The sequence below is a fragment of the Theobroma umbraticum genome, unplaced genomic scaffold (assembly GCF_002168275.2).
Source record: "Theobroma umbraticum cultivar Fairchild unplaced genomic scaffold, ASM216827v3 scaffold_44.0, whole genome shotgun sequence".
NCBI lineage: Eukaryota > Viridiplantae > Streptophyta > Magnoliopsida > Malvales > Malvaceae > Theobroma > Theobroma umbraticum.
The window spans coordinates 11,397,634-11,423,627 of NW_018397255.1; the positions used below are offsets into that span (position 1 = coordinate 11,397,634).

Below are 25,994 nucleotides of genomic sequence, written 5' to 3' on the forward strand. Positions count from 1 at the left end.
CTAAAAAAATAATGCAAATAACTTAATATTGCGTGTTGACAAACATTCAAATGTTAACTTTTGATTAACAATATGCATATATTTATATTTAAGAGTGTTGAATATGTCAATATAACACTTAAAAAAAATTTAAACTATTTTAAAATTTTAAATAAATTTTATTTTTTTATTACGTTCAATCAAGCTCTTATAATTTTATTTAGAGTCAAATAGGCTTTTATGACTTTTTTTAAAAGAATATTTTATAAATAACGGTTAACTAATGTCTAATTGTATTAATTAAAATGTTATTTATTATTTTATACTCATGTGCTGTTAATGGTTAGAATGAAAAATATCATATAATTATATCATCAAGTCATATTATCATCCATTATGAAAATGTCAGTATGTCACATGACATAAAAATAACATGATATTTTCACTAATAAGAGTTAGTTAGTAATTAGTGAGAATGACTTAATTGGTTCAAAATAAAACTATAAAAATTCAATTAAACATAATAAAAGAATAAAGGCAACATGTTCCAAGAAGCCCCTAAATTGTTTAAAAAAATTCAAATAAACTTTTATTCTTTTATTATGTTTAATCAAACTCTTGTTCTAGTATTTTAAGCCAAATAAGCTCTTATGAATAATTATTAATTAATTATAACTAGTTAAATTATTAATCATCATTTTATACTCATATGGTGCTAACATGACATTGATATAGAAAGTGAAAAATGTCATATAATCATATTATCATATCACATTAACATGTCATATCATCATCTATTATCACTTATCAACATGTCACAATATTATCTATTATAACATGTCAATATATTACGTAGTATAAAATGATAAGTAGTATATTGATTCAATTAACTATTGTCATGAAAGCTTATTTAATTCAAAATAAAAAAATACAAATACTTAATTAAATGAAATAAAAGTACAACCATTTTAAGGATTTTTTTAAAATATTATGCTAAAAATAATTTTTTAAAATTTTTTTTAAATAGTTAATAAGTTTTTTTAGGTATTGTGCCTAATATATTTTTAAATCTTAGAACTCATGAATATAAAGTTTATTAGTGTTTTTGAGTAATTTTATTTTCTAAATAACAAATTTTAAGAATAAAATTGTCACATCCGTGCCCAATGGACTACTTGCAGCCCATCTCCAGCATGAAGGTTACGGCCCAAATAAAATAAGCTGTGGCCCAAACAGCTCAAGCCCATCAACATCTTAATTTGAAAAAAAAATACACAATACTTAAAAAAAACTTTCAAACTATTAGAAAATATTCAAATAAATCTTTTCTTGTATTACATTTAATTAAATTCTTATATATTTTAATTTTAATCAAACAGATATTTATAATTAATGATTAATTAATTATTATTAATCAAAATATTAATTGTCATTTTATATTAAATGGCATACTAACACGTGATAATAGATGATAATGTGTCATATTGACGTGACAAGTTAACATATCACCAAGGATGGAGTTAGCTAATTTTTATTGACGGGGGCAAAGGTAAAAAAATAAAGTTAAAAAATTTTAAAACTATATATTGAACTTAACATTAATAATCAAAAGATTTATAATAGACAATAATTTATAACATGTAAATAAAAAAAAAAAGAAAAAAAACTTATAATAGCTGAGGAAATTTTTGACAATGACAATATCTTTTTTAATATAAACAACTAAATTTTTGTAAAAACTGATTATCCATTTATTTTAAAGTTTTACCTTTATCAATATAAACACTAAAAAAATAATGTAATAAATTTAATATTTTTATTTTATTATATTTAAGTTCATAATATAAATATTAAACTTATGCATAAAATATAAATAGTTAAATAGATATAATAATTAATAATTTCTTCTTATACTCAAGATAATTTCTTTCAACTAAATATAAAAGTAAAGCACATTAAAACCATATACTCAAAATAATTTTTTCTTATATAATTAGATTAATAAAAATAAATATTACTAAATTTTAAACAATAACTAATAATGCAAAACTAGAACCTAATTGAGAATTAATATATAATAATTTTTAATTTTTAAAAATTAAAAATCATTAAAAATAAAATCTACATAATAAAAATAAAAAATCATGACAAGGGAAATATAACTTATATAACAAAAAAAAATATGGTTGATGATTCATGAAATTTAAAGAGAAATTTATAGAAACTTAAAATATATAACAAATAAATAGAGTTTAAAAAAATAAATAATAATAATATATAAAAAAATATTAATTAATAAAAAACTTTACATCTTTATAATTTAATATAAGAGAGAAAAGAAAAGAGAGAAATATGGATGGAGAAATTAAAAATTAAAAAAATTAAAATTGAATAAATTAATGATATTTATAAATTATTTATTATTTTAAATATATTAAATAGTTAATAAAAATTATTTTTAAAAATTATTAAAAAATATATAATATATAAAAAATTTAAAAAACATGACCCTCCGCCGTTGCATGTCACGTAATATACTCACTTCTTGTCAATGCCACATAAAGATAAAATGATAAATAAGATTTTGATTAATGATAATTAATCAATTATTGATTTAAAATAAAATTATAAAAATTTGATTGAATGTAATAAAATAATAAAATTTTATTTAAATATTCTCAAATAATTTAATAATTTTTTTCAATATTATGTTAAAAAAAAATTGCATTTGAAGAAGAATGTAGTAATATACTTCTGATTAACTATGTTATCTTTACTACACAAACACTAGTTACAGATTTATCCATTTCTCTCTTATTCTTTTTATCACATTGAAGACCATTTATATTAATAAAAGAAACTTTATAGTAATTGAAATTGAGATAAATTGTGATCTTTATATCCTTAAACATATTTTGTTAGTAACTTTGTATATAGACATTGATTAAGAATTGGTGGGCTAAGCACATGATGGGTAATGAAGTGGATAATGTAGGGGAGTTAATCATAATGTACGAAGTAAAGTAGGTGATGGAAATGATACAGATGCCTTCGCAAAAATACAAGCATTATTCACAAAAGACATGCTTAGAGATTTTTTATGTTCCGATTTAATGCCCTGGAATTATTTGTTACTATTATTTATGTCAAGACAAAATCATCATCATCATAATCACGCTTCAACCCTCCCCCATCTTTCACATGCTATGTCCCCCCTCCTATTATTTACTGTTCAACTAATTATTTTTCCTTTTTAATTTAGGCAACAGAACATCTATTAAGTATTGAATTTCCAAATGATTTTAACAATAACAATTTAATACTTAATTTTTTTCAATTTATCAATTAACCCCTTAAATTATTTGAAAATGATTTTTTTTTTTGGATAGATACGATATTCTTAACTACTAAGATGATAAAAGAATTCATGTTTTAAATGTTTATATCACATTATAATATGTACTTATAAATTATTCAAACTACGAAATTAACTCACTTACCAATGATCACGTGTTAAAAGAAAATCATTTTTGAGATAAAATTTAAATTTATTACTTTACTTATAGTGATAAACCGAATTTATTATTCATTTTTGAAAGTTAAACTTTTAACACTACGATTTTTTTTGGAAATATTTATCACCGTCAATTTTAATCTGAACCACGCTCCTTAGAAGCGCGTCTATGCCACTAACGTTCCTCGCGTGTGAACAGAGTCTGGAATTTACTGAACGACCAACTCCAAACATGAAACCCCGGAAATCACACGAACGTGCAATTGCACTTCACAGAATCAACGTGGCAGTAGAATACTGGTTTAACCGTACGATAGGGAAAACCCAAACCGTAGAAGATAACGGCGAGTGTCGAAAAGGGTTGGATGGGGACCCCACTCTTAATGCCAATAATTGATCATTCTCCTAATCCTCTCTGTATTCAAGCTGGCAACACTGTCCCGTTCCACTTCTCTTCTTCTCTCCTTATTGTCCCAATTTTCCCTTTGTCCCAAAAGTTCCTTAAACCCTAGCCCTAATCTCTTCATCCCCTTTCTTTCTGGTAAATGCCCTAAAAGATTTTCCCAATCTCCATGCTCTAACAAAAGAAAAAAAATCCCCTCGCACCCCAAAAAAGGAGACGGAAAAAATGATTCATTTAATTCCTTCCGTATTTCTTTACTTCATTTTCATCTTCACGATTGTGAACGGCGAGCAGGATTCTATTTACGAGATCCTAAAGGCTCATGGCCTGCCCATGGGGCTACTTCCGAAGGGGATAACCCAATTTGACTTCGACGATACGGGCCGGTTCGAGGTTCATTTGGATCAGGCCTGTAATGCCAAGTTTGAAAGCGAGTTGCATTACGATCGGAATGTGTCAGGGACTTTGAGTTACGGGCAGATCGGGGCGTTGTCAGGGATTACGGCGCAAGAATTGTTTCTTTGGTTCCCGGTTAAAGGGATCCGGGTCGATATTCCGAGCTCGGGTCTTATTTATTTTGACGTCGGTGTCGTTTTTAAGCAATTTTCTTTGTCGTTGTTCGAAACGCCAAGGGATTGTATGGCGGTTTTGGATTTTGAACCGGGTAATTCAATTCGAGATCGCAAGTTTGTAGCTGAAGCAATCGCCAAGGTTCAATTTTGTTCACTTCCTTTACACTTAATTGATTAATGCTTTGTAAAATATAAGTTAATTGAATACCAGAATTTAACGTTTTATAATATAATTTGTAGAGTCTACCTGCGAAGCTACGATATGAGTTCGTTCAGGAAAGTTTTGGGAGGAATGAGATTTAGAAAGGTGGAGAAAAGAAGTGCAATAGCTCAATCAGTTTAGCTCTCAAAGGTTTTTTTGGGGTCAGGTCCCCACGCTGTAAATTTTCGTCGGAGAGTCTGCTCTAGGAGGTCGTTACGCTTCCATCCTGTGTGCTTCGCTTGCGTTTTTTCTTATTCTATATAGTGCAGAGTCGTCCACATGCCTAGTCCAGCGGCTCCTGTCTATGTGAGGATGGCCAGTGACGCGGAAATGGAAGGTTGGGAAGCTATATTTTCGATGATAATCATGGTTGGTTTACCCTATGGAAGATAAAAGGAGATGGGAGCATTTGGTCGGCGATTTCAGGTGATTAAATCTTTGGAATTTTATTCATATGTTGAAATTTTCATTGTATGATGAATATAAGCATGGTTGTTAAATTAAGTCTCTTTTTGTTGTAGTATAAAACTTTAGGTTGCTGAGACAAGAACACGTTCATGAATCAATGATGATATAAAGTTCAATAATAAAACTTTCTCTGCTTTGTTTCTAATTTTATTGCTTGGCTAACATTTTTTAGAGGCCTTGTTATACTTGATTATTGTGTTTCCTTAGTCTTGCTGATTTTTTTTTTAAAATTTTTAGTTTTCCCCTGTTCCTTATCAGACATTTGTACTATGAGTTCTATAATCTCTATTTTTTTGGGGATGAGTGAAACAGAGGGAGAATATGGGTGGGCATACTAAGGACTTTGTTATTTGATTGCCTTTTTTTTTCGTTTTCTTTAAGGGACTTATACTTACATTGTTATGCTCAGGTCTAAACCTCGATGGAATCTGTTTTCATTATCAGAGAGTTTGAACTGGGGTTTGTGACTTTGTGTAGTGATAGTCATGGGAGTTTATTTCTCCCAAGGATTTTTGAACTGGCATGCTCTTCTCTAAGATAAAATTTTGATTTTATATTTTTCCTTTTATTTTCTTTGGCTTTGGAGTAGGGTTGTCAAAACTTAGCAAAGTTAGTGAACTTTGGGTATCTACCGAATGGCGGGTGATGCCTTATGTTTATTTTCTACACATGCAATGAAGCAGTGAGAGGCTTTCAAAGTAGCTGTTTTAGTATCTAAGTTATTAGATTTTGGATTTGTTAGTATCCAGAATCAGAGAGTCACTGCATACACGGTATACTTCAGTACAAGGTTCTGTAGCTTGGAGCTTGGTGAGATTTTCTGAGTGTATTAAGTGTATAATTTGTCTCTTCTTCATCCTTAATTGTCAATTTCCCCTTTATGTAAAAGCATGTAGATTGTCATATGAAATACTGTCTGGATGTATGCCAATCTTATAAGCAGTCATTTCTTGGCCTTGAATAACTTGACAGTGATATGTTGAACAAGAAGTCGGATGTACCAATTGTATAAGCAGTCAAGTTTGGAATGTTTGAATTGGGCAAACCTGCTATAAACAAGTGTAAAAATTGAATCTAATTTGTCTTGATTTCCTCTATGTAAAATTTGGCATTTGCCTTGACTGGCTCGTAGGCTTGGCTGATCCTTATCAGATGGCTTTGAACTAGGCCAATGGACCGTCTTTAATTTTATTTGGTAAGTTGGATTTTGCCCCTTCAATGCCCTCCTTCTGTCAAGTCAAGGACACTGTTCCTTTTGCATGGTAGATGTATATTTTTCCTTTGCTGTCCCGCTTTGAAATGGACACTCCAAAAGGCCAACATTCTTTTCATCTCTGATGGGGTTATAGGTTATGCTAACACTCTTTTCCCTTAATATTATTGTATCTCAGGTAAGCATGCTAGTCATTTTCCATTACTTGGTCCTGCTAGGTAACATTGGAGCTAATAGGTGCAATTCTTAAAAGTTAGTTGTTGGTTATGGAAGAATAGCATATTGCAAATTACTAAAACCTTTCTTATTATACAAAGAAGACTATCCAAAGTGAATCTTGTTCTTGGTTTACTGCTCTTGCTGGAGGCATTATTGTCAACAATTAGAAGAAAGAGAGGTATAACTTACAGTTGTTTAATAAATGAATTGGGTGAAGCAAGTGCATTATGGTTTCAAAAGTGTAACTGTGAATTGAGATGCTGATATTCAACCAGCAAACGTTTATTTCACCCTTACCATCTTAGTACAGTCTGTAGAACAATTTTTTATTCACTCAAGAAACAAAAATTTATTTATTTATTTATTTATTATATGTTTTGTTGATGTCATGAAATTACTGATTGTGGTCAAGATTGTGATCTGAGCTGAGAGTCAGAAGATTGAAATGGGAGAGAATGAATGTGGGGTGGGGTGGAAGCCATGTGATGATCCAGGCATCACATGCTACCATGTCATAGGATGCTGGAACGACAATATCTAATATATCATCTATGCATTGTAGTATTATTGAGAATTGACAGTGATAGATTAGGATAAAAGGGTCAGCCTATAACTTATCGGGATTGGCAAGGAGAACATGGCTCTTAAATTTCCACTCTGTTTTAGACATTTTCATAAGGTTAAGTTGTAACCTGGGGCTGGGTATTTGTTAAGATGTTCACACCTTGTGAATGTATGAACAGATCCTTTTAGCAGTAAGATGATAATTTATAATGGGTTGATGTAATTACGTGGTATTTGTCAGGATGTTCACGCCTTGAACTACAAAATCAGCTGTAGATTTGAGGTGTGACAAAGACTTGTATTGCGAGCAAAGTTAAAACCATTAGAGTATGAGTGAGCAAAAATGAAACGAGATCACTTCTCCTTCGCTTTAAAATTATTGGTCAAATGCTTGTATGGTGTCTAGATTTGTACTTCTTATTTAACAATATTTTGTTAGACAACATCGGAATCTTCTTTGCTATCAACTGTACCATACACATTCACTCCAAAAGTATTTATTTTATGCACGAAACTCGAATTCTATGTAGAAATAATTTCTGTCACTTTTATGTTCCTCCCCCGTTATCAAACATGAAGAAATGTTTTTTCCTTTTCTGCCCCCCACGAACAAAAGATAAAAGAAATAATTTTCCCTGCATACAAACGTAAATTTTGCCTTTTGTTTGGCCTTGTCATCATCCCCGTGATAAAAGGTCTCTTTTCATGCATTCTATTTCACTCTGTCCACCCACTGGGTGTCACTCCTTTGCTTCCAAAAGCAAAATAAAAGGCAAAGCTTAATGCGTTAAACTCGTGCCTCATGGTCGTTTTATGTACGGAAAGTTGAAGCTTTAGCTTTTCTCTAAATTAATAATTTCTAATATTGAAAGCGTGGTGTTGACTTTTTAGTGTTAAACCTTTTCAAGTGTTCCAAATGTATGCTATTAAGTGGTTAGGTGTATTAGTTGGAAATTAAAAATGAAACTTATACTACTTACAAAAGTTTTTGAATTATTTAAGTAAATTTTTATTTTTTTATTACGTTCAATTCAATTTTTATTTTTATTTTTGATCAATTAAATTTTTGTTACTAATAGTTGATTAATTGTTATTATTTAAAATATTATTAATAATTTTATGTTATATTACATTAATGTAATATATATATTAATGTGGCATAATAATGTAGTAGCATGACATTAGTCACTTTTCACATTAACATCACGTGGATATAAAAATGACAAATGACATATTAATTAATGATAATTAGTCAAACTTTGTTTTAAAAGCTTGTTTAACTCTAGATATAAAGAGAAAATATTTAACACATTGATAGTGTATAGTTTTTATAAACTATCAGGTCACTAAATCCTGACATTTCATTAATAAGGTATAAATTTGAAAAAATAAAAGGTTGATATTAAAACCTGATGCCTTTTGGGAATTTATCAATTTGCTAGGATTTAAGAGCTTGATTGTGTATAAAAGTTATATACTGTTAATGCATTAAATATTAATATAAATAAAAAAAATACAAGAATGATTAATATTTGATACATTGATAGTGTATAGCTTTTATACACGATTAGAGGATCAAATCCTAATACCTTATTAATGAGGTATTATTTTGAAGAATATAGAAAGTTGATATTAAAACCTAATGCTCTTTGGGGATCTTTTCAACTTTTTTTATCATTCAAAATAATACCTCAGCGTAAGGATTTGGTGTCTTGATTGTGTATAAAGTTATACACTGTGAGTGCATCAAATATTTTTTTATATCGAAATTTAATTGAATGTAATTAAAAAATAAAAAATTATTTAAATTATTTAAAATAGTTTAATTTTTTAAAAAATATTATGTTAAAATGAAAGGGATATATAATAATTTTATAAAAATTTCACAGTTAATAAAACTAAAAGGAAAAAATATGATTACTTAGTGTTGGGATTTTAGAATACTATCAATTAAAAAGAAAAAAAAAAGTGAAAAAAAGGGGATAATCAAGTAGTGCTGAACTTGAGAGAGATGCAACTTGAGAGGTCAAACAATGGAAGAGTGATGAGAATCAAACAAGGTTATTAGGAGTAGGACAAAACAAAAATTAATGGTCCAGAAAAGCAGAAGAATTTTTTAATTTTCTGAAAATTCAACTATCACTTTTGTCAAAATACTTCAATTATTACAGATTTTTCAATGAGAATTGTTTTAGTTTTATTATAATATTTTTTATTTTATAATTCTAGAAACAATATAATATACTTCACGTTCAGGGAAGAAAGAGACCCCAAAGCACAGTAATATCAATATCAACATCCAAAAATGACATAACTTAAACGGCACCATCAACCTTCTTCTGCCGTTTATGCTTTCCATACTTGTTTCCATTTGTGGAGAAGCCTTACCCTGCAATTGTAACTACAACATACAATTTGCAACTTCTTCCATCAGGCCTTCTTGATCAAATCGTGCGTCTCCCAAAAAAAGGGTTTGATTAATGCTTGTCCTAACCATATATATTTTTAACTTATTTTTTATAATTAAGTTATATACCGTGTACTTATTTTCAATGCATTGCGTAGAAAATCTTATTTCATATGGGTTAAGGTGAAATTTGACAATTCAATATTGATGTTTGTCACTATTATTTAATTTTATCACTATATTTTTCCATTTTTATATTTTTAAATAAAAAATAATAGAAATAAAATATTTCACAAAATATTTTATCAATACAAGTAGTAAATTTTCATAAATTTTGATATTTTGTATTTAGCAATTTGTAAAATTCAAGAAAATTGAATTATAATAATAAAATTCAATGGGCATAGTACTTGAAAAAACTCATTCAATAAAATTAAAATAATTTATTTTTTATTACATTGAATCAAATTTTTATATTTATATTTTAAATTAAATAAATCTTTATGATTACAATTGATTAATGGTCGTTAACAAAAACATCACTTGCTATTTTATATTATATGGTATTAACATGTTAATATATTACATTATTGTAGATAATAACGTAACATTTTACATAATATAATAATATATTTACATGATATTTTAACTCTTAATATCAGTGTGATGTGAGTATAAAAATATTAAATAATAATTTTGATTAAGAATAATTAATTAATGGTCAATCATAAAAATTTATTTAATTTAAAATAAAAATAAAAAACTTTCATTAAATATAATAAAAAAATAAAAATTTATTTAAATTCTTTTAAACAATTTGAAAATTTTTAAAAAATTATGTCCATTTAATACTAATATGTTAATTAAATATATATATATATATATATTATACACAGGTTCAGTATCCCATTTTTTATAAATCTACTTTATGCTGTTGATTATCTGATAAGCCGGTTCACCGTTTCGGGAACATGTAATATATCACATGATTTGTCGCAAAAAAAACCGACTATCGCCCAACCTTTTCTGCTAACAAATACATACCACATTTTTTTTATTTTTTTTCCTAAATTATTTTATGCCCATAGTTAACTTTTTATATATTAATGTTTAATGCTGTGCTTTGTCTTTGTTTTTACAATAAAAAAAAATTGCCCTTTTAGTGAAAGCATTTCCTTGTCCTGCTTCCAAAAGTAAAAATTTGTAGGAAAGAAATATTCCAAAGTAATTCATTGTGGTAAGGACCAAGAACGTGTAAGGGGGAATCAGAGGATATTAATTTGTACAAGCAAACAAAAGACATAGCAAAACAAGCGGCTAAGTGACGTCAGGTTGGTTGACATGCATGGGCATGCACAGCCTTTATCAGCTCAACACCTCCCGAAATTTTCAGAACTCCAGTCCAACACTTCTCAGACACGTGTCCACCGGATTCTCATCCTTTCTCTTATTACTTTCCACAACTTTCCTAATATAATGGCTCTTCTTTCAATCCGCTATGCCCTCGAATTCAATCATATTCTTGATTGTTTCTCTATGCTTTTGTGATTCATTCATTTGTGTCCTTTTCATGTATTTCTATTGGATTTTCATTACTTAAGGTTGTTAAATAGAGATATGTATTGTGTATTGAAATTTTCTTTTTTAATATTAAGTATCGTATCATACTATAAGATATAATAAAAAATTTTAAAATTAATTATAAATAATATAAAAAATTTATATGTTAACATTTAATTTATTAGTCAATGTATGATTCTTTAATTAGAGAGTAAGATTCGAATTTTTTTAATTAAAAAAAATTATATATGTAAAATTAAAAATTTAAAAATATTATATTTTTTTAATAACATTAAAAATTATAAGATATAAATTTAAAAGATATTATTTTTTAATTTAATTTTTTAATATATTTCTTAATAATATATATTTAAATATTACAAAATATATTTTTAAATAAATATATTTTCATATTAATTTATTAATTAAAAATTAAAAATACTTAATCATATTAAAATAAAAAAGAGAATATATATTTTTATTTAAAATCTAAATCAAGATTGAAACTTATAAAAAAATAATTTTTTACGTTTCAATTCAAAAAAAATAAAATTTTTTTTTTTAATAATTAATCAAAATTGAATTTATAAGAAATATATGAATTATATAATATAATATGTATTACATATAGTATGATATATTTTTAATATTTAATCAAATGTGATGTAATTATTGATATATATCATATAATATTGTATCGTATATTAGATAATATTGGTAACTATGCAAAATATATACTAAAGAAAATAAGAAAACGAAATTCTCATATGAAGACTAAATATGTAACAAACAAATGCCTCCTCTGCAAATACCCTTAAATGACTTTGACTTACCCAGTTTCACCTCATCATCACCGTCCATTACCAAGCAGATGAAAATATCGAATACCAACTAAAACTGTCCTGCTAACCACCCAAACACTTCCCTAATCAACACGTATATAAATCAACCCACCACTTTACCTCCCTTCACCTCCTCTCATTTCCTTTCCGCCACTCGCATCGTTACTAAACCTCTCTGGCCGGCCACCATCTCTTTCCGGCGCCGGTCAAAACTATCAAACAACTACAATCTTTTATTGAAGTACTTTTAAAATGACCTCAATTACACCCTTTCTTTCTCTCGCAGCCCCCAGCAACACCGCTTTCACTTCACAACGGAAGCAGCTCTCAATCTGTTCCAAACCAGCGACGTCGTTTCGTTGTTGTTTTTCGAATAATGGATTGAAGAAGCTACGTGGGATGACGGGTTATTTTAATGTTACCAAAAGTAAAGGAGGAGGGTTGTTTGTATTTGCTTGCTCCACGACGCCATATGTGCGGAGTGTTGGGTCAAAGAGGCTTTCGTTCGGAAATAACACCGGTAGTGGGGCCGCGCAGGTAGCAACAAATGGTGATGTTTCGCAGGTTTTGTCAGCAATGCTCCCTTTTGTTGTTGCTGTCACTGCTGTTGCTGCGCTTGTTCAACCTTCCACTTTCACCTGGTAAATTTCTTCTTCTTCTTTTTTTTTCCTTTTATTTTTGTCTTTCTAATCCATTTTTGATTAATTCTATTCTTTAACTTGGGTTTTCGTTTCTTGGGGAAATTTCATTTTTTCCTTCTTACTCTGTTTTCTTTTAATAGTATTTGTTTGATCCCATGATTGGATTTTTTATTTTGGAAATTTAGTCCTTGCGGAAAACTACTTTATAAATACTCGAAAACTTATTATTTTAATTGTTAGTACTGTGAGAAATCTGTGTTTCTTGATTTATATATGAAGGTGGTTATTTATTGAGTTTTAAATGTTGACTCTTTTGACTTGTTTAGCTTTATGTATAAGGGGGGTTTTTTTTATTTATATTTTCTTCAATCTCTCTAGTTTTAGTAGTTTTGATAGCTTTCCTTTGTTTTTTTTCTTTTCAAATTCTATGTATTTTTTTTTCGCTCTCGAACCAGAAATGCCAATTCTTTGTTTCACAATCTGGATGTAACGAATGAAATTGGGACTGCTTCTACATGTTTAATTTAAAGATCAAGAGAGTCCAGTTCTTAGCATAATAATGTTTCAAACATTGTTATATTTGCTCTGTCTTTGTATGAACAATGGTCTTGTTTTCCTTAAATTAATTATTCTATATACGTTTGTACTTGTTTAAGGAAGAAAAAGAATTGCCAAACATAAATATTTCCTGCAGGGTATCTAAGGAATTGTATGCTCCTGCTCTTGGTGGGATTATGTTGTCAATTGGAATTAGACTTTCCTTCGATGATTTTGCACTTGCAGTCAAGAGGTAAAAGATCTCATTTTTTTTTATATCATGTGCAGTAACTTTTGTGCTGATTATGTTATTTTATTTTGTTCAATTGGACGGCTCTCCTCAAGTTTTTATGATTTTGTTTCACTGCAGACCTTTACCCCTTTCTGTTGGATTTTTCGCTCAGTATATGCTCAAACCGGCTCTTGGGGTTTTAATTGCAAAGGCATTTGGCATGTCTCCGTTATTCTATGCAGGATTTGTCCTCACTTCTTGTGTCGCAGGGGCTCAGCTATCTAGCTATGCTACCTTTTTGAGCAAAGGAGATGTGGCTGTGAGTATTCTTCTCACTAGCTTTACCACCATTGCGTCAGTGCTTGTCACGCCTCTTTTGACTGGCCTTCTCATCGGGTCTGTTGTTCCAGTTGATGCTGTTGCTATGTCGAAGTCAATTTTACAGGTAATGAAGTGCTTGAACAGATATATATTTTCAAGTGAGCATTCTTGTTTCTTGGTGAAATGTAAAATGTTTTTCGTGGTTTTTCTTGTTAGGTTGTTCTTGTTCCTGTCACTATTGGGCTTGTGCTCAATACTTATGCAAAACCAGTTGTCACTATCCTTCGACCTGTGATGCCTTTTGTTGCTATGATCTGTACTGCCATGTGCATCGGTAGCCCTCTTGCATTGAATAGGAGTCAAATTCTATCAAAAGAGGGTATTCAGTTGGTTCTTCCTGTTTTGGCATTTCATACTGCAGCATTCATTGTGGGATATTGGATCTCAAAAATTCCTGCTTTCAGGTAATTTGAAACTTATGTGTTACATCTGATCTATTTTCGAAAAAGTCCTACTTGGTTTTAGGCTTTTAGCATCCATGTCACCTGGTCCGCTTGACGGAAGAATAGAGGGATAGTTCTGTGTGAATCAATCTTTATATTGGCCTGGCATGGAGGTTTGATACTTTCATGGTGTCTGCATTCACAGACATTAACTTATTAAGAGAGCTCTGTTAAGGATAGTGATGTTGTTTGTACTTGTGCTGAATAACCTGTTCCATTTCCTTGTGCTCAATCAAGCATTTGTATGAGGAATGACAGGTTGCCATTTTCTTAGATACAGAATTAGAACATAACAGTGTCAGGTCTGAAGGTATCTCTTTTTCTTATTTGTTTCCTAGGTTTGGGAGAATATCAGGAAGCGGCAGCTTGAGCCATTAAGATTCTGTAGGCTATCCATCCTTGTGGTTATGATCCCATTACATCCTGCTCATAAAGTTTAGACTGAAACCAAAGAGCATTAGGATAAAATTTGTTGCCTTTAAAACCAAAATGTGAGCTGTGACCACAATATTTTCTTTGTCCGATTTATCACTTACGATATCTATTTCCTCATAACAGTTAAAATTTACTGAGTTTGCCGAAGCATATGAAATTCATTGAATTTCACACATTTAGAAAAACTTCTAGTGGAGGATCGACTCTGATGAACCAATGTGGTTCAAGTCAATTTTTTAGAACATTTGGTAGATAGGGCAATAAAAAGATTGGACCATGGTAAATACTATGTTTCTTGGGTTACCCTGGAATCTTTTCCTTATTTCTCTCTGCTTCATGCCTTTCCAAGTTTTCTTTCAATCTCCAAGTATTGGTCTGAAGAAGAAATGCCTGCCAATCTGGCAGAGAAGGTGCCATCCTGATTCCTCAATGGTCCCTTGGTTTTCTTGCGGCTTCCCCTTATTGTTTGTCCACTGAATCTCATTGCAATATGAAACATTTGTTGTTTCTTTAACTCCAGAGAAATCGTTTTTATTGAAAATTTCTAATCTCTTCTTAGCAGGAGCACAGACAAAGATTCTTCCCCTTATAAGTACATCTATGTGTGAATGCTTGAAATGGAGAACAAACTTTCTTCTGTTTGCAAAAGAATTTTCATCTGCAGATTACATTATCCACAGAACTATTCGACTAATATTTTTCAAATCTGTTTTTACTTGCTGATTTTTTTCATTTAGACCATCTAATGTCATGTGGTTAATGTGCAGGCAAAGAGAAGAAGTTTGCAGGACAGTTTCATTATGCACAGGAATGCAAAGCTCCACCTTGGCAGGGCTTCTTGCGACCCAGTTCCTTGGGGTTAGTCAAGCAGTGCCACCAGCATGCTCTGTTGTTGCCATGGCTATTATGGGTCTTTCTCTTGCCTCTTTCTGGGGCAATGGTTTCCGTATTAGAGACCTACCATCTCTACTCGTTCCACAAACTGGCTCTGCTGTACAGACATAATGAAGCAACACCTGGGAACATCTTCCAGGACTGGATCAGGCTATTAATTGCACAGGGATGGTCATGTTTTAACTGATCCTCACATGAACATGATCCTTTCCTCAATTGAACAGCAGTGGTGGTCCGGCATAAGCTGGTCAAACTCAATAAGTTGTATAGTCATATTGGAGGCAAACATAGAAAGCGGAAAAATGACCCTAGGAGTTGCCATAGTTAGGAAAGCACTTTTTCCAGCTTCACCTGAAAGTTGCTAACGTATGTATAGTATAGATAAGGTGTATAAATCACAAAATATAGTGAATCAATCTGGATGCGCATTCTTTCGCTCTCTCTGAGTGTCACCCCCAAGCATTCCCTTTTTCTAGGGGCAGGTCATAGTGTTTCATTCGCCTCAGCTAAACTCGCAAGGTCCAGAAACCATTTGTGTTACTGGTAGGTGCTTTTAATGGATGGGTATTTCAAGCCCACGGTTGGTTAACGATAGGTTGTGATTGAGATGGGTTTGCCACGGGGCGTGCTTTAGTCACTTTTTTGCTACCCAATAGCAGATATTTGTTAATGGAGAGTCATAAACAAAGTTAAGTTGGTATGTCCTGTTCCCCAATTACTAGCTAATACATTTCGTTCATGGGAAAATGTCAAGAGGTCGGAGGACTACGGTTACCGACAGCTCAGAGCCAGTTAATGTTATTTATCTGACTGGGCCCATTTGGTCACTGTGACGATACAATCTTACATTTTAATGTGGGTTCAACTCATGGTAATTGATGGGAGAAGTGTGCGAGTTTGAGCTTTGAAAAGAGCTTTTCAGATGAAGGAAGCTGCAGTAATTAATACAGCCACGTTACATTGACGGGTTTATGAAAAGCTCATAAAAAGCCAATCTCCAATATTCCCATGCAATGATGAGTTTTAGACTGGAAGGAAATAAGAATCCAGAGTCAAGGAGACTATGGTGGACCCTGGAATAGGATCCCAATTTCGTAGCGCAATTATGGGCTACAAAAATGCTGTTTCAACTTTCAAGTATATTTTCCATCTAAAAAGATGAGTTGATTAGCCATTTGACATGCTCTTTTTCTACACCTTGAGCTGGACTTTGTCCTATTTGCATGGACATGACTGTTAAGCCGTTGAAATCTTCGTTCCTGGTGCCAAAATTGATCCGTGTTTGGAAAAACAAGGCCACCCTCACCCATTTCCTCTTCGGAGGGCTATCCTTCTCTTTAATGACCGTAACAACCTGGTCACATTCTGCCTGCCATGCATCTTCTTGATTCATCTTATTACTGTTTATATCATCAGTGCAACCTGCCTCAGGGTATTTCTGCTCGTTCGTCATCAGCATTCATCTGAGGCTAAAGATTGTTGCTTCCAGCAGAGAAGGGAAACCATACTACCAGAAAACTAAACCCTTAGCGCTTGATCCGGTAAGTCCCTGGAATGCACTCTCGCAATTCGCAAAGTATATAATTTGCTTATTCCTTGGATCATTACAAAGCTTTTATTCCCATGTTTTACACATGTCATTGCTTGAGTTAGCTGCAAATATGATCTCGCATTGCTTTTGTTACAGTTTAAATTCAAAACTATATAATTGCCACCGCTTGATCTTGTTCTGGGATCAAATTGATGAATATTTAAGCTTATCGATAGATATATTTGGTTCAAGGCCATCATCAATGATGATAATAATAAATAATAAAAACTATAGTATAAAACTTGCACAGAACCTCACGATCTCTAAATAGTTTTATAAATTTCTAGGTTGGGCCATTTGTGATATTAAAGCCCACATCAATTACTGTGATACAACATCATACATACTTTAATTTCTACCAAGAATAGTTCACTTTTCTACCAAATAAAAAGACCAACAGATCACTCTCGAATAGACTAGAAAATATGCTTGTACCCCAAATTTGAAAAAAAAAAAGGGATAAATGCCTGAAAGGATTTTTTTGACACCTTGAAGAAGACAGGAATTTATAATAGTATATTTATTTCAGTTTTTTTTTTTATATTTGGTTTTCCCAAACAGTAGTAATTAAAGAAAACTCAGTACAATTAGTATATTCGTAAATCGATTCAAATGTCGTAAAAAAACAAAAAAAAATGATCAAAGTGCATATATTATGACCCCAGAGGAGAAAACAAAGAATTGAGTTTAGGATTTCTAAACAATTACACCTTTCTCACCCAAATAACTTAAGTTAAGTCCAACATAGTTAAACTCTTAAATCTAATTGGACTTTGTTGCCTTGTTTGAAAAAAACAATAAGAGTTTATATTTTAATTTTTCAAAATTTTGTGTTTTCATAATCAATATTTATAAATATTATTCTTTTAGTCATTTAGTAGTTAAAAGATAAAAAGCTCCTGCAAATTCCATTCCACATCATCATACCTTAACTAGGTGCCATATATTCACGTCAACTACTCTATCACGTAGTAATAAAAAATTTTAATTTTTTAAATTATTGTTTTATAATTTTTTATTAGCACAAGATATATATGATCATTTGATAAAATGAAGTAACATGGATATATTACTTGATTAAGGTATGACTGATCACGTCAAGTAGAAGATTTGTTATCTTTTAACGCTTAAGTGATAAAAATAACAACATTTATGATTGTTATATCAAATCATTACTTTTTAAAATAGAAAAATCAAAATAGTAAACTCGAAAAGATAAATAATAAAAAATAATTTACTCAATAAAATTACTATTTGAATTCAATCCAATCAAATTGATTTTTTTATTTTATTTTATCTTATCTTTTTCATAAGCACACACGCACACACAATTTTAAATGTACAATAGAAAAATGTTTTAAGGAGAATCTGTATTCATATGGATATTAATAAGTAACACTTTTTTAAAGAAAAGAAATATTCTTAATTTAATTAAATTTCACACCTAACGGGCCCTTTCCTTCTCATAAATTAAATTAATTGGTTTTTCCAATATGTTGTTGCCACATCAAATTTTTCAGTGTTAATTAAGGGAAATCCTACTCATGAATGATGGGCTACTTGTCTAAATCTTATAGTAATCCTAAAGCAATTCAATAATTCAATTAATGCTAATTAGTTTTGGGTTGGATGCGTCTTCAACAAGGTATCAAAGTTAGGTAAGGCATCAATACTTTTAATTTACTTGTATTTGTAATATTGAGATACCTAAGCGTATATAATCAATAGGGTTTTGGGTTCTCGAATAAAACCATTACTTATTGTCTTATACCTTTCTCCTAGTGCAGTGAAGCGATGCTCTTGACGGTTAGCTGCCTATAATATAGGTGGTATCTGATGACATTTATACTCTTAACTAAAGAGCTTAATAAATGTTGTAGTCTATCTATAATTTCAAACTTTTTAATTATTAAAGAAAAAATTTAAGCTGGTTTTCTAAAGGATACTGGGTGAATTACTTTCTAACAAGATATTTCCTCAACAAGAGATTATATAGTGAATAGGTTAGATGCAAGTGTTAGCTTGGCATAATATTACTTAAACAAAACATGGAAAATTGTTAAGATTAATCGACCACTTAAATTAATGCAAGAGACTCATGATCTAATTGGGAAGGATCATGGAAGTTAATTAGGCTAAAAAAAGTCTCCTGCCAATGGAAATGGCTAAAGACTTGTGTTCGTTTTATACTCCATGATGTCTTATTAATATATGAAATACTTGCTTTTCATATATATCTAATTGGGAAGGATCATGGAAGTTAATTAGGCTAAAAAAAGTCTCCTGCCAATGGAAATGGCTAAAGACTTGTGTTCGTTTTATACTCCATGATGTCTTATTAATATATGAAATACTTGCTTTTCATATATATATATATATATATATATATATATATATATATATAATGATCTATTTCACAAGATCATCGACCTATCACTTTGATTTTGAATTTAGCTTTTATTTGCAAAATTCATCAATTTTACATATGACAATAAACTCTTAAACTCTGCCAATAATTAATATAAACTCACCAGTGGATTATCTTTTACGTTTTACAGATGGTGTTAGAATAATGATCTTAAAATTCTTATGCATTTCCCTTTAATTTCCGCACAGAAACATCGATCAACACTCCTCCTTGGACAACAAGAGACTGTGAGTTAAAAAAACATATACTACCTTTAAGTTCTTTAAAGCAATATATAGATACTAATTAAGAGCTACTTTTACGTCTTGCTAGCCACTGATCGACTGGAGCTGTAACATTTTTTGCTTATACTAAAATTCGCTTTGAAATTAACCAAGCTAATCCTATACTCTATATATCATGCACGACCTTAAAAAAAATGGAGGATTTGGACATGAAACCTTCTTTTGTGGTGGTATATACTTCATCAGAAAAGAAGAAGAAGAAGAAGAAGAAGAGTTGTTGGAAAATGTTGATCCTGACCAACTGAAATATACTAAGATGCAATAAAGTTGGAACTAAGCCTGTTTTAGAATAATGAAATGAGTGATGCGGCTTAGTATTCTATTGTCCTGTAAACTTCTTGACCAAATGGCTTAAGCTAGGCTGACTCAAGGAGAGGATGTCAAAGCAACAAAATGAGGGAGAAATCTTGGATTCATGTAAGATAATTAATTGGTGAGAAATTAAGTAATAAAAGAAGACAATGGAAGGTGGGGGGAGGGAATTAATGGAGAAAAAAAAAACGTATGCTTTTGCAATTGATAGGGTACGTACGTACAAGTATCCAAAAGCAATGGGGGATGTAAATCATTGTGTTTAGCACAAGCAGAAGCGTGTTAAAGATTTCAAAAAGATTGTTTGTCCCATGTTAATGTCTTTGTTTTGTTTCTTTAGTGCTGCTCAAAGTCCAAATAGGATTAAATTTAGCATAGGGCTAGACACGCACACTACTTCATGTTTTAAGATATTATTACTATTTTCCTTGTAACTAAACAAAGTGTAATAGCTTGTGCCTTTTTCCTTTGTATTCCTATCATATTACAGATAAGGAAATTTTGTTTTCTCGACTCTCATTCAGATACAGTATACTATTCTTTCTGTTTGGCCCTGGACATCTGAGTCTTTGCTTGACATGGAAAAATTCACAAGGAAACGCAAATCTAATTAGGAATCCAAAGGAAGCACGTGAGGATAAAGGAATCATTCCATAGGCACTTTTGAAGCAAATTGGATGACAACCCTAAAAACAAATTCAAAAAGTTGAAGAAATTGAAGAAACATTTTACACTGGGTCATGTTTTTCTTGAAACCCAACAAAAATAAAAATAATTATAAAGGAACATAATCATCCGTTTCTTGGACCCATATACCTCTACTAATATAGATGCTTTTGTTGTTTATTTTGGCATTATTGAAAGAAATTAAGAACATTCTACTTTTGAGTTTCTTTCTTTAAGGTTTGGGTTTGTTAATTTTGTGTGGTTGATATTTGTTATAAGATACAATGAGATTACATGTGTCTCACCTTACTAGCTATCTTGATGTATACTCCTGCCAAACTTTGATGAAAATTCACTTCATTTTTCTCTTCAGGAACAATAATATATTTTCTAAGTAGGAAGACATATCGAAGGTTGAAGACGACAATTGATCAACCAAGCACCCATCAGGAAGAAATGAATCAAGCCAAAAAAGAAAAACTTAGGACCCAAAAACAAGAAAAAGAGGAAAAGTGAGAATACAAAAGGATCGATGGAGACTAGATCTTTAACAGCAAGTGACTCAAAGTATATATGTAAAAATAGAGGCAAAGGAAAAGAAACCAATAACTATACAAACAGTATATAAAAAGATAAAAAATATGTCTCAATATCTCACAGAGATTGTGCGTGTGTCTTCACTTAGTACTCACTTTCTGTTTAAAAACTATTTCAGCTGGCTAGGTGCTCTCTACAGAAAATAAAATACTTACCATCTTAGACAATCATCTCTGTATAAACCATTTTTCCTTTTTAACAAATATGTTCCTCGGATTTATATTATATATTTTTATTCTATATATATTGATATAATAAGAATAACATATATATATATATATATATATATATATATATCAATTACTCAGGGAGAGTAGAAATCGACAATTTTTCTCATCACCTGTACCTGGGTGGTAAGGCACTTTATGTAATGTGCAGTCTCATCCAATAAGTTGCATAAATCCATGGCTTCACCTCCTGGAACAAGCTCTCTTAGCTCATCTGTTTGGACACCAAAGCCAACCCCTTCCCCAGTTGTGGTCTTGTTTTCTCTTTCATGAGCTGTTTTCTTCATGATGGCTTGATGACAACTAGTAGTAATCTTCAGTCTTCTGACTGAAGAAGCTTGACGCCAAGACCGGCTTCGAAGCTTCCAACGCATTGCCCTACTCCAAGTTCTCCTTGACCTAACTGAGTAAGCCATGGACTTGTCAGCTGCGACCTTAATTCTTCGGAAACGTTGGAGGATCTCTCTGGGAGAAGATGATGAGATGGGATTTTGAGCATTTATTTTAGTCAGAGCCCGAAGGAACCTGGTGGTGAACCTGGATTTTAGAGAACTAGGGTTCGGATGATGAGGGCTCATGGGGAATGAGATGAAAGTAAACTAGGGTTTTTTTTTTTTGGGATATGAAGGTGGATAAGAGTTACAACTAACTGTCCTGGGCTTTGCCTTTTTTGGATGGATCAGAGGGACAAATATGAGTTTGGTGTGGGAAGAGAGATTTTGTTTTCTGACACAGAGGGGCCTGGTTGCCCAGAACTCACAAGGACAAAAGCAGAATTTTAGTTCTGACTTCTCTGACACAGTATCTACATAGACCAACCAGACAACAAGAAAGACAGAGATGTGGCTAGGGGAAATTTCAAGAACAAAAACATGTGAGGAGAATGAAGAAAAAGAGAGAAAGTAAGAGAAAGAGAAGGGATTGGAAATGGGAGGTGTAAGGAGGAAGGAGACTTGGGAATCAACCTTTCATATACTTTCTCTTCCCTATTTTCTTTATTCAATGTCTCAAAATTAAAATTGTTTAATATTATTATAAATAATTTAGTTTTATGATTATTTTATTTTTTATATAAAAAAGTAGTAAATATTTATATTATAATTTATTATTATTTTTTAAAAAAGACATTACTAATGGAAAAATCTAATTAATCTGTCTAAAAAGAAAAGAGATAAACATTTAAAGTGAAAAGGAGTATATAATTATAATTATTATTGGATTACAGGTTCTGCTTTCATTTTCGGTTTGGGGTTTTGGGGATGGAAAAGTGAGTGATGTGGGGCTGAAATAGCCAACCACCATATGAGCGCACATGGTTCCATTTTCCCACTTGGATTGGTGGGACCTCTGCCTTCCTTTTCTTTTGGTCTTCATCATCTCTTCCCATCCCCCTCTCTTTTCTCTCCTTCATGTATTTTGCTCTATACTTTGTTCTGTTGTGAATCTTAATTTATTCCTTGTAACCTTGATATATATAATTAATAATGCCTTATATATTTGGTCATGTAGGATTAATGTTGGAGTCTTATCATTTCCACCCAAAATTTCCTCCTCAATTTTTTTGGCCAATCGGGAGGGGAGGTGATATATATATATAATAGAATGACAGCGATGGGGGCAATTGATGGTGGCAGCAGCAGTCGACATGGAGTGATGTGTTGAGGGTGGCGATGTCGGCACCAAGGCCAAATCCAAAAGCAAAATCACAGACTGTACGGAAGGGAAGGGAAGGGAAGGGAAGGGAAGGGAAGGGAAGGGAAGGGAAGGGTGTCATCATCAGTTTCTTCACTACTCTTTTACTTGTATGGAGAACTCAAATATTTGTCCTAAGTAACTGCTGCATATATCCATCCCATTGACTAGAACCCACTCAAAAGTTTTTTCATCACAAACTTGTTTGACCACTCAATCAATCAACAGTTTTTATTTATTTTTTGTTCCTCACATGGTGCTCTTATTGTTTTTCAAACGGGAAAAATACCACATTCAAAAGGCGAATCGTGGGGTCATTTTTTTTTTATCAGACGGAATATTTAATAGCACTCAGTTGTTGTGAATTTATTCTGCTGTTGCTCTACGTTATAATATTTTCATATCATGATAAAATATTAATCAATTCTCGACTGCTGTCTATAATATATATGTCTGCGTTTCTTTTATTTATTTATTTATTTATGATTTTCGCTTTAGCATGCTAAAACTCCTTGCCAAGGAGGAGTAGCTACAATCAAACATTGACTAGTGTAGCTAGAAAAAGAGATCCACAACTCTAATTAATTAACAAACTAACTATATATATATATGCACTGCTAACCGTGTATGAAACTTCCAAGACAAATTAATGGCAACAGTTTTTCTATCTTAACATAGGATTTGCTTAATTTCACTAGTACAAAGAGCACCACCAGCCCCATATTGCAATATACATTATAGTTGTTATTCTTTTCTAAGTACGTTCAATTAAGATATATTTCAAATGGAATAGATCCATCTCGGTATACCCATTATATATATGAGCGAGTGTGAAGATTAAATCTTCTCTTGAGATATCAAGCCAACTTGGTGATATAATCTTTTCTTAAAGTACAATACTTTTAAGCAATGATTTTGAAGATTCTGATCAAAGACATGAGAAGAAGAAGACGAAGAAGAAGATCTCTAGCTAGTCCCCCCTCAGCAAACCCCCACCTTTCTCTAGTATCTTTTCTTCCTCTCCTCCTCCTGATCATCAGCCATGGCATGAACGGAACAATTTTATACCTGAAACAGGCATGCCTATATCCTAGAAGAAGAGAAAGAAAATTCAAAAGGCACACTTTCTGATCACTTGGAAGAATGTTGTAACTTTAATACTATATATATGTATGATATCTACTTAATTTCATTGAATAAGAGAGAGGGGGGAAGTGAAATTCTCAATCTAAGAAATATATCCGTTGAGGCGGATGGGAGTGGTGCATCATGGTTTTGGGTGGACCACAATCAAGTGGGCGCATGTGTGAGGAAAGTGACAACTTGCAAGCTTTGATTTCGAGTTCATCACAACTTGGAACTGATTGTAACGTTCCAGTTTATTCATCAATTCTTTGCCTTTAATTTCATGTATATCGTTAACCTTACTCAATAGTAAGGTACTAAAAGGAAAGAGACAGAGAGAGGAGCAGTGGGTTTGCATCCCGAAGGCTGGAGGTGGGTACCTGGCTACATGGGAAAGTTTTTCTAGGGTTTGGTTCACCTCCTTCCCAAACAGAAAGGGTGGGTGAGGGTAGCCACTTGGACTGAACTGCTCTAACTACTAGGATTTCAAGTCACCACATGGAGGATAAAATCACAACTCCAAGAGCTAGCAAAGAGGAAGCTAATTAACGACTTTGATGTGATTTCTATCTTTTTCTTATATATATATAAAGGATGGACAACAAATTTGCATGCGGTGACAGAATCATTTGGTTGGCATCACCATCGCCATCACCATCACCATCATACATATATATTCTTTCCTTCTCTTTCTTTTGCTTATTTAGTTTTCCTCTTTATTGTATTTAATTATATAATTAGAGATTTTTAATTTATCTTATTAATCCGAATCTCCATTTCAAATTCAAATATGAAACTTTAAGATATATCCCTTTGGAGCATTCGCAATGCACATTAATTAAGCCTTACATATAGAGTATACAAAGCTACAAAGTTGTGAATCTCCTTAGCTAAACCTATGTGGACGATTGTAGCTTAGGACATTTACTGCTGCCCAACAGATTTAAATATTGGTGAATCGTTATGACGCTTAATATTTAACATAAGCTTAATCTATGCACATTCTTACTATAAAAATAAATTGCTGTCTACAAAATAACTGATTAGGAAGAATAAAATTATTTAGGTATAATATTTAAAAAGTCTTTGAATTATTTAAATTAAATTTTTATTATTTTCTTGTGTTTAATTAATTTTTTTTAAATTTTGAATCAAATAAACTCTTATCACTAATGGTTAACTAACTGTCATGAATCAAAATTTTACTTATTATTTTATATTCATGTGGCATTGATATAATAGTTGAAAATATTATATGACCATTTCATTATATATTATAATATATTAATATCATTTCAACGTGATGATATAAAATGACAAGTGATATTTTGACTAACAACAAATGATTAATTGATAATCATAAGAACTTATTTATCCAAAGTAAAAGTATAAATATGTGATTGAATACAATAAAAATATAAACGTTTATATGAATTTTCCTAAATAATTTTAAGAGAATTTTATAAATATTATGCTAATAATTTATTATATATAAAAATCAAATTATGTAACATTCTAGTAAAAGTTACTCTTGCATAATACTATCAAATTTCTTTATTTTTTTTC

General features: G+C 31.2%; 3 protein-coding genes across 4 annotated transcripts; 2 read left to right on the forward strand and 1 right to left on the reverse strand.

The window, feature by feature from the left end:
• Positions 1-3,925: 3,925 nt before the first annotated feature.
• On the forward strand, positions 3,926-6,128 carry LOC110409825 (uncharacterized protein At5g01610-like). 2 transcript variants are annotated; one of them, XR_002444608.2, is made up of 3 exons: positions 3,926-4,607; positions 4,709-5,096; positions 5,548-6,128. XR_002444608.2 is itself a non-coding variant. In XM_021419304.1 (2 exons), exons 1-2 carry the CDS (start codon positions 4,122-4,124, stop codon positions 4,769-4,771), a joined length of 549 nt encoding a protein of 182 aa, XP_021274979.1. In that variant the 5' UTR covers positions 3,926-4,121; the 3' UTR covers positions 4,772-5,283. The 2 variants fall into 2 exon arrangements, 1 of the variants encoding a protein (XP_021274979.1); XM_021419304.1 differs by lacking the exon at positions 5,548-6,128 and having other exon boundaries at positions 4,709-5,283.
• Positions 6,129-12,058: 5,930 nt separating this feature from the next.
• On the forward strand, positions 12,059-16,505 carry LOC110409586 (Sodium Bile acid symporter family). Its single transcript, XM_021418976.2, has 5 exons — positions 12,059-12,584; positions 13,279-13,374; positions 13,492-13,798; positions 13,891-14,138; positions 15,380-16,505. The coding sequence occupies exons 1-5, from the start codon at positions 12,196-12,198 to the stop codon at positions 15,615-15,617; spliced, it is 1,278 nt and encodes a 425-aa protein (XP_021274651.1). The 5' UTR covers positions 12,059-12,195; the 3' UTR covers positions 15,618-16,505.
• A 4,568-nt stretch (positions 16,506-21,073) lies between these two features.
• On the reverse strand, positions 21,074-22,563 carry LOC110409587 (transcription factor IBH1). The gene has a single exon (XM_021418977.2). It carries the CDS (start codon positions 22,187-22,189, stop codon positions 21,689-21,691), a length of 501 nt encoding a protein of 166 aa, XP_021274652.1. The 5' UTR covers positions 22,190-22,563; the 3' UTR covers positions 21,074-21,688.
• Positions 22,564-25,994: the final 3,431 nt, after the last annotated feature.